The sequence below is a fragment of the Ambystoma mexicanum genome, chromosome 1p, assembly GCF_040938575.1.
Source record: "Ambystoma mexicanum isolate Mex_15411 chromosome 1p, UKY_AmexF1_1, whole genome shotgun sequence".
Taxonomy (NCBI): Eukaryota; Metazoa; Chordata; class Amphibia; order Caudata; family Ambystomatidae; genus Ambystoma; species Ambystoma mexicanum.
Genome location: NC_090921.1, coordinates 1,118,761,356 through 1,118,777,207, shown reverse-complemented (window position 1 = coordinate 1,118,777,207; position 15,852 = coordinate 1,118,761,356). Strand labels below are relative to the sequence as shown.

The window sequence follows — 15,852 nt, the reverse complement described above, 5'->3', positions numbered from 1 at the left end:
CCCGTTTTCATTGGTTTTAATAGAGGCCACTTTGCTGAAGTATAATTTTTTCAAGTTTACTAGTTATTAGCATAGGCATTTCATACTAGTTTTTTTCTTTATCTCACAAGTACATCCGTGGCATTTAATGGCTTAAGGGGTCTGATGCGTTTTTTGTTTTATGAGAGCCTCTGAGCATGCAGCCGTTTGGGTAGTTCTCATTATGTAAGGCCTGATGTTAAATTAGTAGATATGTTTGGTATAGTTTTAAAATATTACAAGTGTTTGCATGTGTGCTTCTGTATGTTAGTGTTTGCATGAAAAGGCACATTCACTTGTTTAGTCACAGCAGCCTGGACGCGTGGTCTGAATGCTACTTTTGCTACCCCACCATCCCCCTAAGCAGGTATAATTCATACAGATAGGGAGGGTGAAAATCTACCAGCAATTTTTTGATGGACTTTCAAATGATTTTAATGGGACATTAGCAGTGTTTCCCCCATCAGGACTAGCTATTATTTTTTAAATGAGACCAGGTCAACAATTCACAACATTGCTGTATATATTTTTTGTAGGGTTGACTGTACCCGTACTTCTCAACAGCTCTGCTATATATTTGAGCACAGCTACTCTAGCTGCTCAGTGGAGCTGCCATATGAGACAATTAACTATTCACAGCAGAGCTAAAAATACATTTAGTGGCATCATAACCAGATTCCTGAGCAGGACAGCTAGGTTTTGGAACAGTACCAGAATTTTTCAACATTGGCATTGTAATGACGCAGTAACAACATGCGTTTGCAGTTTCAGTATGTAGTTAAAGCACTGAAGAGAAACAGTCTCTAGCTCTCCCCTCCATTCTCCTGAGGTAGTAGTATGCACACTGGTGGACAGTGTGAAGAAAAATTGCATTGCTTTAGTAGTGTTCAAGCCAACCTTCTCTTAATATTGCGCTTTTCCGAACTTCTGATTCTCCCATGTCAGACTATTCCGTGACACTGCCAAATCTCTAGTACCTCTATACATTTCCTGCTTCACGTGTAGGATAGTTTATTGAAGGAGGCATGGAACTTGGGACAAGCCAGTTATGTCAGATAGGACATGCATGGGACTGCCAATGCCCCAACCCTACAAGCATTCCAGACAAATTAGTTCCCAGACTAAGCCCGTCAGGAAACTTAGTTCAGTTGGTTGATAAACCTGCCACACAGATCAGTGTTACACCTACAAGTTTGAAACCGTTCAACAGCTCGGTGAGCTCATGCATCTGCATTTAGTAATATGTGTTTAGGATGGCGCTAAAAGGTTTTAATTGTAGCAGAACTGACTTCGCTTTACGGAGGGTAAATTTTGATAGTTCATAACTCGCACATCTCATCAGTGCTGCAATACTTGGCATTCAGTGCAGGTAAAGCATTTGCATGGAAACAAATTCAGCATCTATTGATAGGAAACTCTAAATCTGCAATTTTCAGCCTAACTTCCAAAAGCAAGTTTGCATACATTTAAAAGGAAATACACCCTAATTTTGGATGTATTTTGTATTTTCAGCTTGTATCACTTATTGCTGTGCCAAATTACAAATGAAACGGAGAGGAAGAGCTGTTACAAACCTAGGAGTTAGAGGACAACAAAGAACTGAAGACTTCATGAGCGATGGGCACTGGTTTTACCACCAATGGAGACAACAAGATAGGAGAGAAACAGCAATAATAGTATTTGATACAGGATATGCAGAGTGATACAGAGCATGAGACCACAACATGGAAACACACAATAGTGGGAGGTAGAGAAACAAAGTGAGAGACAGGGGAAAAAAAAGTAGCAAAAGGAAGGGCAGAGCCAAAACATGAGGAAGAGGCCATGAAACAGTCAGAGGGGAAAGACCTAGGCTCTCATTCTGAGTATGGTGGTCTGGAAATCAGGGTGCTGGTAGCAACGTACCGGCATCCTTTCCAGACCGCCATACTACGAGAATGCTGATAGGGGCCATGGATCCCCCGGCAGGCCTGACCTGCTGGGTATTCAGGCCCCTACCAGCATGTCTCTCACTGAAGCACTGGCACCGTTAGAAATGGTGCCGGTGCTCCAGTGAACCCATTTCCATGGAGTCCTAGAACGCCATGGAAATGGGGAGTAACCGTTACCGCCGCCACTTGTGATATCCCGGTGACGGATTTTACCAGCAACCCCGTAATGAGCCCCATAGCAATGATGCTGGTATAGAAAGGGACTTTATTTAAGAATACACAACTAGTTGGTTTATGGTTCTGCAGCTGTAGTAAATTAAGAGGTCTTATGTGCTATTGTCATGAAGATGCATCTGGATAGCACACGCCTGCAAGTTATTGCGTGAGAGAGCATTTTTCACAAGTGTAAAAAATTGTTTGAAGCCAGATAACTGTCATGATTCCTGCCCCACATGTCACCAGCCCTCCAAGATGTCAGGCTGGAGCCAGGCCACGATCACCAACATGGCCCTCAAGGGCCTCTCCATCCCTCCAAAGACCCACTTGGAGTCAGACTTGGCGCTTGTGACATCACACTCACTCACTTCCATAAGATAACATTGGGGATTGGACTTGTAGTGCTTTGAAGGGGACAAGATGGATGCCCCCACATATTTCGGTTCCCAGAACTGCATGTGCAGTCTAGTCTTTTGGGTGTGGTTCAGCCCAGAGACACCTGGGATAGCCAGAGACTATTTAAGCCACGCCCAGGCTGAGAAACATGCTTTGCGTTTTCTGCACCTGCAGCATGACACTCACCGTGTTCGGATTGGTCTCCAGTAGGCCTGCAGTTTTCTTCTGCGCTCAGCTCCTGCAAGAACAAGAACACCGTTACGAACAGCCTTACCTTGCGGCGCTTCTGCCCATCATTGATCGCTTCTTCTGTTCTGCGGGCATCTTCGGCGGTGTCATTCCCATCCCGGCACGCCGCTTCCTAAGGAAAAGGAAAAAACAGAAAAAAGGCATTAGTAAGCATTCAGCAAATCTTTGCTTATTTTTTAAAGACTGTACGAGCTTCAAATGCTTACCTGAATCCCAGTCGCTCTGGGGGAACTCGGTCTCTGGAACTTCTCATCCATCTGCAAGAGGGAAAAGACATTCCAGGTTAGCGAGGAAACATCTAGCGGCGCCGCATACCACGCTTACTAACCGCATTTCTTCTTCATAACCGGCATCCATGCTGAAAAACGTTGCAGCACCTAAAAAGACACAGAAAAATAACTCAGTTCAATACAAATACGAAAGGGTTGCATCGCGCTCTCGCTCCCCTTCAGCGCTACTCATCTCAGCAGCACATCGCCATCCCCGGACGCCGCCCATCATCTGAGGAAGGAAAGGAATGAAGTTAGAGAACTGTTCAAAAGACTCATACTTGCATGTCGGACTCTTGCCAGTGAAATAACTAGGCAGCAACGAGCCTGCATCAATCAACGCGCCCCTGCGCTGAAAGCAGGACGGAGAGCACACCTTCCAAGAAAACAAGGCCCAGTCTCCAGTCGAGTAGACTCCAGGGAAGGGTTCGAGGTCGTAAGAGGTCAGAACAGGCTGAGTGACGTCCCCGTGGATACCAGGTGAGCGTTACAATAACATGACATAAGACTATATTGTTTCTAGTATTCTCCAAACGTTTATCTTTATGCACACATTGCATGGATGTCCAACACCTTTTACTCTTTTGCAAAGGTGAATTTTCATTTTTACTCTTGAATTTGGATTTACTCTTCAAATCTTAAAACAGTGAGTAAAATACTCCCACCTCAAAATCCTATCTGGAGCACTGAGGGGAGGAGTACAAGCGCAGGCCGGGAAAGGACCAAGTGAGACCTGTGTGAATGGTAGGCACCTCATTGTGTAACATTTTATTCTGGGCTTAGGTTAGGATTCACCAAATGGGAGAGAAGGAGAGGGAGATGGTGACAGTAGGAGATGGAGAAGGGGGTGGGGGGGACAGAGAGAACAAGAGAGAAGGAAATAGGGGAAAAGAGTAGAAAGGGGGAGAGCAAGAGAGAAAAAAGAATTTGTCCATACGTCATCATGATCAGCCAGTCAGTCAGTTATTATACAGTAGGGGTTACCGATCTCTAGTGGCCATCTTTTGATTTAGATCTCTGGGCTCAGGAGGAAACCAGCCAGAAGAGATGAGAGAGGGAGTGATGGCTCTTAGCGAACCCCTTCTCAATTATTTCAATTAAAACTTATGAACTGTCTTTGAGATTTGATGTGCTTCATGACTTAAAAGATGGATTCCCATATCAAGAGCCACAATCACAATCTGCGGATCCTGGGTGTTGATGATGAAGTTGGTGAATCCCATCAGTACCTAACTTGTTCTCAAACTGCTACAGGAGTCTTTCCACCTGGGATTACCTTTAAGCTAGTTAATGATCATACTTTTAAAGTTGAGCAACAAGTGGGTGAGAGACCCAAACAGATAATTGCTGATTGTACCACGGTGTTCACAATACAACAGATCTTCAGAGAATCCCAGAGAATAGGTACAGTTACTTAGGACAGCAGCTTTTTTTTACCTGAATTATAAGCAGTGGTTCAACGGAAAAAGTCGTTTTATGAAGCAAAAATGGTTGCACAGGAGTTCAAACTGAAAGTGATTTTAAAGAAGCCTGTGACATCAAATATCGGCTTGCCCGAGTTTGAGGTTGACTGCGGATCGAAACAAGCTGTGGCATAGTTGTGGAAACGGGTCGACAGCACGAAAAGAAGGATCCTGCTGAATGGATATCTATTGTGCCTGCCTCCCATATTGTAGTTTGGGTGTGTTTTGCTCTCCCCTCCTAATCCGACTGCCAAATGGTACCAGAGACTGGACATTAAGTGTGTAAATTCATATGAGATTTATATCTGTATTTTATCTTTTACTAATTAACTTTCATAGATAGCATCTGCTTTTAAAATAGCTCTGTGTGGCCGACATCATTGTGCACTTAGCGACAAGCCTGCCCACTTGTTGATCCTCTGGTTTTCCAAGGATTTCTGACATGTTTTGGTGTTGTTTGTGACTGGGCACAGCATGGTGCAGTGATATTGCAAAGATGGTGATGCCCAATCAAAGGCCACACAGTACATTGCCCCTGGAAGGGGGCAAGATATATTTCCTGGACACGTGGCACAGCCTACCATCAATTATTATCGGCCAGTGTCTCCAGCCTAGTCCACCATGGGGTCATGGTGCTGTGCAGCGCTACAGAGGAATGCGGCTAAGCAGATGTGGCGCTGGGACAGGTTTAATGCACCAACAATGCCCATGATAAAGCCCCTTGTGATTAATTAGGAGGTGCAAGTCTGTGAAAGAAGGGTACCAGCATGGATACCTTAATGTTCTGAGGAGCCCTCTCAAGATCTAGACAAAGATACAGGCTAGCATGATTGAGACAGATTCTGTATTGCGTCACACCTCAGCTGGAATGGTAACGACTGGCTGAGATTAATGTTGAGGAAACACCCCTTGCTGGGTGAGAACCCTAGATTGTTCCTGGACGTTTGGAAGACTGGATAACAAAGCTAAAAACAAACACTCGAATTTAAACCTGGGCAAGGAGTGGAAAGGTGCCAGCCCAAACACTGGCTACCCACACCCGGGTACAGTGCTACGCTGCTCTCAAGCTTGGTCCACTCTTTAAACAATAACTTTTAAGAAAGGTCTCCCGAGAGTAGGGCACTTGACCTATCCTTGTTATTAGTAGCAATGAAGGAAGTGCATGTTGTAGGTCTATTACAAAAAGCAACCCACTTGGACCTCAATGTCAAGGCCCCTATTGCACTTCGGACAGCTTAACGCCCATGAGTATGTATAGAGCTTTATCAACGTTAGACAAAGACAACATGGAAATGAGGGTTTTTGCTAACGTAGGATGCGGTATCTGGGGTGAAGGGGGCGACTCACCATTATGCTTTAATTATATATAGAAGGCACTTTGTATTTGCTTTAAATAATTGACAACCGTTAAACCTGGTGATCTTTCGGATTAACTCACTTCAGGTAGGTTTTGAGATCTTATGGTTGAGAGGAAGGCGAGTGTTAGGAAGTTTTTGCACATTACCTGCATTACAGCTCCGACTAGACTGGGTTGTGGCTGGGTGTGTTGAAGAGAAGATGTAATAGGGTAGTGACAGTTACTGCTTTTACGATAATGCTTTGGGTTTTATTGTCTCATTTCCCTTTGCTTTCCCTCTCTGCGCCTCTGTGGGTGGGAGCAGGAGTAAATTAAGTAATGGGTAATTCAAAATGCTTGAGTGTTGCAACTTGAGTATTCCTATAAGAAACACACCTGTAGACAGAGGAAGCAGAGACTCTGGCAAGGGGCGGGCTTTGAGGGTCTTCTACTCATTATTAGGCTCTAGATCAAAGGGGACAGGGAGGGTACACAATAATGGTTCATATATGCCTGCCAGTGACTGTTCTCTCCTCCATCAAAAATAGTAAGGAAGGATTGCATCTATTAGGATGAGGGTACAAACTAGCAACATCCTGTTTTAATGTTTACACCTCCACCGTAGTGTATGGTAGGTCCTTCCAAACATTTTGACAGCATATCCAGAGATACAGAGGGGACATGATAGCAGAGGGGTGTGATTTCTCAGAGTGGCACAAGCAGTGTACAACCTGTCCCATAGGCGCTCATTATCTGAGAGATTGAGGCTTCAATATTGAGCAGGCAGAAACTACACACCATGGGTAGTATAGCTCAGTGCCAAGGCGCTCGTCTTGGAAGCAAGACGGCGCAGAGCAACACAGGTTTGAATCCCGGGTCCATGCTTAGAAAACTCTTCGCTATTAAGTGTGTTATAAATAGCCAATTAAAAAAAACACCTGCAGACTATTCCCGTGACACTTTTTATAGACATCTGCCGGGGTTGCATACACCTCTGCAACCAACCTGCCTCAAGAAAATCCTGATCTCAGACTAAATCCCTGCAAGTCTTGACTTAGCCATGAGCCACTCCTAGACTTGGTCCTTAAACTGGCACCTTAATAGCACATATCTTCAAAATGAAAAGATTAAAGAACATCTCGAAACAGAAATCGAAGAATTTATCAAAACCAACGGAAACAGAGAGGTGGATGACTCATCAGTCTGGGATGAATGTAAGTGATACTTATAGGCTATTTAATGGCATTTAGATGCAAGAAGAGGAAAGGGAAAAGGAAGGAACTTGAAAAACTAGAAAATAAGTATGTAAAGTGTGCAGAACAGTTAACCCATACAGGCAATGCAGAATCCCACAAAAATGGAGCAATCGTAGTTTGAGTTAAACAAATATTTCAGCAAAAATGGTAAGATATGCCCTTTCAGGCTCTGTACCAACAGCTTTGAGCAGGGAGAAAGAAGCAGCAGACTTAACAGAGCAATAGTTTTGGGAGGATAGCTCAGGGGCAACATGCTCGCCTTGGAAGCTAGACGACATGGAGCAACACTGGTTCGATCCCCGGGTCCACGCTTAGAAACCTCTGGGTATTAAGCGAGTTATAAATAATCTATCATATCATAGTGGCAGTCAAGGCACAGGTGTACTGCAAGCCTCAACACGAGGATCAATAAACAATTCAAGGATTTCTATCAGAAATTATATATGTCTGTAATTATGCCAGGAGCCTTGAAGATTACCTTGAAGGACCCGGTTTGCCACAAATGAACAAAGCGGATGCAAAGACATCAAGGCACTCATCTGATGAGGATGTTCAAGTGGCGACTGGAAGGCTGAAGATGTGAAAGACACCAGGTCCTGATGGCCTACCAACAGTGTTTTATAGGGTACTTGATGAAAGGTGATCAACCTACTGCTACATATCATGGTACTGGAGTCTGCTTTGTGCGGGGAGCCTTCCTGGCTTGATTCACCATGCACACTAGTCATCTCATGAGAAAAGGAAAGGGCCCAATAAAGCATGCACGATATAGACCAATTAGCCTGCTGAAGACATATTCTGGGCTCACTAGATAGATGGGAGAGGGTGGTGATCTAGTGTAGTTTTGCCAAAGGAAAAATGCAATGAGTATTATGCAACAGCTGCTGCTGGGTGTGTTGAAGAGAAGATGTAATAGGGTAGTGACAGTAGTGTCACTAGACATAGAAAAGGCATTGGACATGATTGAATCAAGGTTCCCATTTCTGGTCATGGAACACATGGGCTTTGGCAAATTGTTAACTGGGCTTACAAAGTTGCTGTACACGACACCGACAGAATCAGTCTTGACAGACGGCTAGATTGAGCCCATTTTAATTGACGAAAGGAACATGAGAAGGTTGCCCCTTGTCACCAGAGCAATGGAACTCCTTGTGTGAGATTGAGGATGTAGCCTTCGGCGGTGTGCTTCTGAAGATCCGACTCTTCATGGCCGTCTTTCTTCCGGTTGTTTGGAGCTCCTGTGGTAATCAATGGTTTTGGAGAGAAGTCCGTTTATTGAATCAACTGGACAACGTCAGCGTTTCCTCCTGTTTCACTGCCATGTCACAGAAAGGGCCTGATAAGTCTGAACATTAACTGGTGCTCAAAGTGACTAAATTACCTAAGAGCTTGGCTACCGGTGGATGTCTCTGGCCTTGTGTGACTGACCACGGACATGATATTTGATGAACTAAAAAGGTAAATAGACAGATGGTGGGTGATCCGGCTGTACCTGTCCAAACTTGCAGAGCCAAGCTATTACATTTGAGGGGTCAGAAAAGAGAGGCGGATACAAAGTTGTTGTATTCTCTTTGGCAGACATTTTATTTAGCAGAAAATGGGTTGGAAAAACACCTCTTTAGCCCTATCCTAAGGAAGGAGGTTCTCTACTTAGACAACATCTAAAACTAAGAATCAGTCTGTGTCAAGTAGTTAGTAATTTAGAAATTATCCTCGTGTCTAAAACATTCTAAACTGACCATCACACTACAAACAACTAAGAATGAAAGGAACTATCCGACACATGTTTAGTGGAAAAAGTGTTTATAATCAAAACAAAGATAAATCCCAATGTTTCGCCAAGGAACAATTCTTGAAACCAGAGGACAGTTCCATTCTACTGGATTTTTTTTTTTTTTTTAGGTAGGATGGTGAAAGTGTCTTTCAAACAACAGTTTCTGAAGGTTTTCACATCGGATTCAGAAAGCTCTTGACCAAATGAATTCCCCCTCTCAAAAAAAATAATATTGGTGTTTCTTTAGCTTTTCTTATAATCTACTCCTCTAGCAAGATTCCTCTAAAAAACGTTCAGAGTTTTTTCATAGGCTCAAATGCCTGGTATGTTTGACTGCCAGGACTTCCTTTATGAACAGGCTTCTGGTCTTTTTCGTCACTTGCTCAATTATTTACTGAAGAACTACCTAATCTGACACAATGTTGCACCCAACTAGGAAGATAAATCCTTGTCTTGGCCAAACTTGATCATTTATTTTGTTTGTTTATTTGGTAATGCGCACCAAACCCTTAGGTAGCTTGGCGCAGCATACTTGAAACTTAGTTACAACATGTAAATAGGTACAACAACAAGTTTGGGAGTGCAAGGGTAGGGTGTAAAAAACAGAGCAAGTGTAGTGGTCAACAGAATAGTACAATAGATAAAAGGATAGTCGGGTAATCGAGTGCACCTAGGGTACAACACAACAACCAAGTATTAGTTGTCATTAGCTCGAAGCCAGTTTAGCAAATTACGTCTGAATCTAGGGTATGGATGTTCAGTTCTGAACGCTAGGGGGAGCGCATTCCAGGATAGAGACGCTTTCACTAGGAAGCTGGCTCCTCCAGATTTGGAGAGTTTAAATCTGGGAATTTCTAAGCAATGGGAGTTAGATGATCTGGTGGGGCGGGTCGAAGTTCTTCTGATCATTCTGTCTGAGAGATATGGAGGTGCAGCATTGTTCAGACACTTGAAGGTACGGGATACAGTTTTAAGAAGGATTCCGTCGCTGATTTTTAGCCAGCACTGGTCTCTTCTGATGTTAGAGATGTGCTCTCTACTGGGTATGCTCAAACCTGCTCCAAGGGCATTATTTTGTAGTATTTGCATTATATCTAAGATTTATTTGTTTGCTCCTGTGTACAGGGCGTTGCAGTAGTCTAATTTGGACATTATTAGTGCATTGGCGAGTGTGATGCAGCTAGCTGTGGAAAGGAAGGGTCTGCAAGCCCTAATAAGTTTGCAGGTATAGGCAGTTGATGATGCCATGGCGCCGACTTGTTTTTTTTAATGATAGGGTAGAGTCTAGGTAAAATCCTAATGTTTTTAACTCAGTAGCTGCATTAATTATGTAGCCGTCAATATTAAATGCAGCGTAGCTGGGGCTGAGTTTTTTTAGGTTGGCGTCAGAACCCAGTATCAGGATCTCAGTTTTGTCGTCATTCAGGCAGAGGCCATGAGATGCCATCCATGCCTGAATGAGGAGGTATATCTTATTTACCAGAGCTGTGTCTTTGACAAAATTGCCCGAAAGGGGTATGAGGATCTGGGTATTGTCTGCATAATTAACGTAGGTGACACCCAGTATATCCACTTTGTCGAAGAGTGGCTTGGTAAAGATGTTATACATTGCCGGTGAGACACATGATCCCTGTGGAACGCCACAGGTAATTTGGTTTGGGTCTGCGGATGCTGAGGGGGAGTCGTCGTACGGTTGGCTAGGAAGGATTCTACCCAGGCTATAGCATCACTCGAGAAATGGCCAGCTGACGCCAGGTGTTTTTCATAGCACTGCGTGATCCACCAAGTCAAAGGCTGCCGATAGGTCGAGGAGGAGTAGCATAGCTGTTTTACCTTTGTCCTCCAACTCTTCGATTTGAGTCTTTAAATCAATTAGTGCCGTTTCCGTACCATGTTGTGGTCTGAATCTGGATTGACGGAGCCTAGTAAATGGTTGGCTTCAAGATGGTTCTGAATTTGGAGATAAGCTACTCTGTCAATTATTTTCAGGAGGAAAGGGACCGTGGTAATCTGTCTTTAGTTTGTAGGAATGAACGGCTCTAGGGTCTGTTTCTTCACTAACGTAGAACCCCGGATTCTTTGAGGTTGTTTGGTACAGTGCTGGTCTTGAAGAAGGCATTAATTAATTTAGAGATGAACGGTGCTAAATCTCTAGTTGCGGCCTTCATTATTTGTGCTGGGCAGCTGTCACCCTGACAGTTTGAGGGTTTAAGAGATAGTCTGACTTTTTCTGTTTCTACTATGGAGATTCTAGTGAATTTAAAGGTTGTGTCGCTGTTAGGTGATACCGAAGGTAGGGTGGGTTGTAGCTCAGTGCAGAGCAGGGATGCTTTTAAGTTGGCTATTTTAGTCTGAAGAGTGGCTATTTTGTTGGTTAGAGCATTCTGGATGCTAGTGCACCATTTCTTATCTTTAGGGACATTGTCTGTGGGTGGACTAAGGGTTTCCATTTCACAGAGGAGGGTGAATAGCTCCTTGGTGTTGGAGTTAGCCTTGGAAATTCAGTAATTGAACATGTTCCTTTTAGCGAGGATTTTTTCTTTTTTATACATATTGGCGAAGTTGGTTAATTGGGCTTTGTTCTCATCTGTGGGGGAGTGTCGCCATATAGCTTGGAGCTTTCTTTTTTGAATTTGTAGTTCTTTCAGCAGGGGGGTGAACCAGGTGTTGAGTTAAGTCATCAGTTTGTGTTTGCGTAGTTTTGACTGGTGCAATGATGTCAAGAGTCTTAATCATAGTTTTGTTCAAGGTCTCTACTAGCATGTTAGGGTCAGTGTTAGTGAGAGGTACAAGGGTAGGGATGGGCAAAAGTAATTTTTCTGCTGTAATATCTGTTTTACTTCTGGTCAGGTGGGGGGGGGCATATCTATATGTTTCAGCTTTTGGGGCTCTATTGTGGAGGCGAAGCTAATTAGGTAGTGGTCGGTCCATGGTTGTGGTGTTATTTCAGTGATAGTAATAGCACAGTTTAAGTGGGCGACCCAGTCTAATGCTCTCCCTTTGGTGTAGGTGGAAGTAAGAACTTTTTGTGTAAGGCCATGTTCAGTCAGGATGGCTTCAACTGATTGGGCATGTTTGTCCTCAGGGTCATTGAAGCCCAGGTTGAATTCTCCTAAGTGTAGAAGCTGTGTAGTGTCCTTACTGTTTTTGGTGAGGAGACGATAAGTCCTCCTCAAAAGTTACCTATTGGTCCTGGAGGTCTATATAGCAGGAAGATAGTTAGCGTACGGTTGTTGGAGATAGGCAATTTGGCTCAGAGTTTTTCACAGGATTTGATTTGGTGAGGTTAGTCTTACTGACACATTTGCTTTTGCTATAATAGCTAGGCCACCTCCTCTGGTGTTGGGTCTGTCTACTCTCAGTATTTGGTAGTTATCTAGAATAGTTAGCATAAGGGCAGGGCCTGATGCATCATGAAACCAGGATTCAGTAAATGCCATGTCGTCTAAATCATTGGAGGATAATAAGTCTGCAATTTCAGTAGTGTGCGCTGTAAGGGATCTTGTGTTAATAAGCGCTCCCGAGATAATTTTCAACTTGTTCTGCTCTTGGGGATGGGAGGGTCTACGCTATGGTAATTGGTTCTCGTATGGCTGTGAGGTGAAGGGGGATGGTGCAGGTCTGTGTGTGCTTGTCAATTCTATTTGTTACAAATTCCATTTAGTAAAATGTTTTTTTTTATATTTTTAGTTTGGCAAGCCAAGTTAATTGCATTGGTGTGCAGTGGTCTAGAAGCTTATAAAGACATAGGGCCTCAGTACGAGTTGGGCAGTATTCCGGCGGTAAATCCGCCCAACGGAATTACTGCTACCGTCACTTGATCCGCCGAATTACAAGTGGTGGTGGCAGTATTAGTGCCCATTAATTTGGAGTCCAACTCCTTTGGGGATTTCCGCCAATTATTTAGCGGAAAGTGGGATATTTACATCGAGCATGATGCTGGAGGTAAATCCCACACATCAGGGCCATACTCATAGTATGGCATAGCGGGGAAAAGTGGCAGTAATTCCGTTACTGCCACTTATTTCCTGCACCGGCATAACCATAATGAGCCCCATACATTGCTGTATGCCTTTCTACACATACCAGCTCTTTTATTAATGCTTATATAGCCTCTCCTTGTTCCACATGCTCTCATGAAATGCATTTGTCACTATTAAATTGCTACCAACCACACTTTGAGGACTGCAAAAATGTGCTTTTATGCAGTCACAGAGTCAAAAATATTAAGACTGTATTTCCTAGGAGCTTTAACATTTCAACATCTAATGTGAGGTTCAGAAGCACAGTCAATACCCAAATATGGGAAAGCTAATGACCTTAACTAAAACAAAAGACAACTTTATTTTGCTGTTATCAAGCAGGTACACGAGTCAGTTCGGCAAAGTGTACTTACATCATCACATGACATGTTGTATTCCGCTAGCACAGTGCGACATCGCGCTGCTATTCTGCATGGTATTTATCAAGGAGAATAATTTTCAAATCTGTATGCTGCAAAATTATACATCCCAACAAATGGAAATATGCAACTATATTCAAAAATTGATTATTTCCATCCCTCTCCAAGGGTGACAGAAATAATGCATATTTAAAGTTCTTTTTAGTGGCATGCAGTGCTATATAAGATAATAACAAATTGTAAACTACATCAATATTAGAGATTATATGCTATGTTAGAAATAAAGTGGAAACTAAAAACTAAAGCATGAAGGAGTATGTGAGTAGAGTAAAACTGAAAAAGCTAATGTTGCTCTTCATTACATGCTTTTATAACATTGCATAATATGTCTATAATCTCAACTCTACAAGAAACAATTTAGCACCTAAAATACACATTCATTTTCAACAGCGAGTTGTTCATTTATAGTGATTTATAAGTAGTCAAATGCCACATCCGCATAAATCAGCAACTGTGTGCCATACCAACTGAGGTCAGTGTTTATCTGCGGGCAGATAAATGTCCTGGATTAGCTGACACATGCTGAGGAATTACAAAAAACACAAAAAACAGTATATCTGAGGTTTCGGAAGTACCAAGAGGCCAAACAATGGATCCATTCCCCTGAAAATTGTGCATGTAATAGGTTTCTTGTGTTCCTATCCTTTAGGTTGATGTCGGTAGAATTTCCTTTTTGAATGCAATTCTCCCTACGTGAATCTCCCAGAACGTTTTGCTGGTCTCTTGGATGTCTATTAGTCCTCCTGAGTGAGTGAGAACCTTTTTTCACACTCACTCAGCATTTTACTTTTTTCAAACCCTTTGGTTGAATTTTTCTGGAGTTATGCTTTCCTCCATTTTTGTACACATCTGCAATGTATTATTGCAGCACACAGCACTTTTTGTGCAGTGTTGCTGAGAGCTCCTTAAGCTGCCCTTTTTATTTTCCTTGTAATAACAGCTATTATCAAGGACAGCAGGATACTTTATATCCAATACAACTTATTTTTTGTGGAATCAGCACCCCCCACCTTATGTGGAATGCGGAGAGGACACATTGTATCCCTTTTTTCACTTCTCCTGTAACGCTTTAGTTACAGTGACAAGTTCATCTGAGTGGCTGGTGGCAGTGGATGTTTTCTATCGATTATTGTGAAGCTTACACGTACATGCAGGCTGCTGTTGCAGCTGTGGTAAGGGACCCATAGTGACTGTACTTGTTTTTATGCCAACTGTTGATGACTTGTCCTTTCTTGAGCCTTCTTCTGCCTACTTGGCTGTGGAAGATCCTGCTAGGTCTTTTGTCTTTGGCAGACTTCCTTGAGAAAGCCCGACAAGGCTCTCTGCAAGCCTGAAAGGCCAGGAAGTGGGGGAGGAGACCGAAACGCCCCTTGCCTTTTGTCCTGCAGTGTGTCTGCCTGGATCCAGTTCAAACTGGGAGGCTGGCTGTCCTTTAGCATAAGCCAGCGCCCTGATTTACAAGGCGGCTTGAATGGTGCTCTGTGAATGATGGTTTTCCTGCTTAAAAGGTGAGGGTCCTGCAGCAGAAAGAGTCGACCAATGGAGAAAAGAAAACGAGAAAGAAGGATGTCTGCAGCCATCTCCAGGAACCGCCAGAGCCAACAAGTGACAGTTCCAGCTCTCTCTTCTGATCGACAGGGAAGATCCAGACAGGATGACTTCCTCCCATGGACTGGTGGGCTTAACCAGTCTCGAGACCACCTGCATTTGAGCCGTCCCTTAAAGAGTTGTGACAGTCCTCGGCTGCAATCTCCCAATACCGTGACCGGGACCATTTTGCTGTGCATCTTTATTTATTTTTATTAATTGTATTTGGTTATATGCCCAAAACCTGGGGGTATCACAGCATAGTTTACAAGGAAACTTACATGCTTACCAGTTACAGGAATACTTACAAAAAAAAGGTTACAAAATAACAGTTTCTTGGTTACACGAGTGCTTGATAGTTTCTTGGTTACAAAAGGTGGCTAACATTCAGAAGAGCATCGTTGAGTCACGCATTGGTTACAGTTGCAGAATGGGCAACTAGCATACAAAACTATTATTTATTTACATTTGGTGATGACATATTGGGGTTTCAGTTACAGGTCAGAGGATCTGGGCAGAGGGTCAGGATAGTAGGATGGTGTGTACTATCTGTCGTTTAGTTAGTATTTATTAAAGAGCCAGGTCTTTAGTCGTTTCTTAAACTGTGGGAAGGATGGCTTGTTACAGATGTTGGGTGGGAGGGAGTTCTAGGGGCTGCTACATGGAAACTAGAGTTGCCTGTTCTAGTGTTATTGAAGCCGGTGATGAGCAGGTGTGTGTTCGCATTGGATCCGAGTGTTCGGATGGTTGTTTTACATGTGAGACAGTGGTTAAGGTAGGTAGGTGCCTGTTGGGTGATGCATTTGTGTGCAATGGTGTTTTCTGTAGTATACTCGCTTGTATGGGTAACCAGTGGGCATCTTCTCTATTGTGATATGTGTTCCCTCTTGTTGAT

The 15,852-nt window shown here is 43.3% G+C and overlaps 1 protein-coding gene across 2 annotated transcripts in view; it reads right to left on the bottom strand.

Annotated features, from left to right (window-relative positions):
• The window catches only part of CNEP1R1 (CTD nuclear envelope phosphatase 1 regulatory subunit 1), a 148,844-nt gene that overhangs the window by 40,631 nt on the left and 92,361 nt on the right, over positions 1-15,852 (bottom strand). The window contains exon 5 of one of the 2 annotated variants that reach the window (XM_069604762.1): positions 13,305-13,359. The exons of the other annotated variant lie outside the window; for it this stretch is intronic. Coding sequence (XP_069460863.1) covers positions 13,305-13,359 — 55 coding nt within the window. The remainder of the gene's footprint in view (positions 1-13,304; positions 13,360-15,852) is intronic. 2 annotated transcript variants of the gene reach the window in all.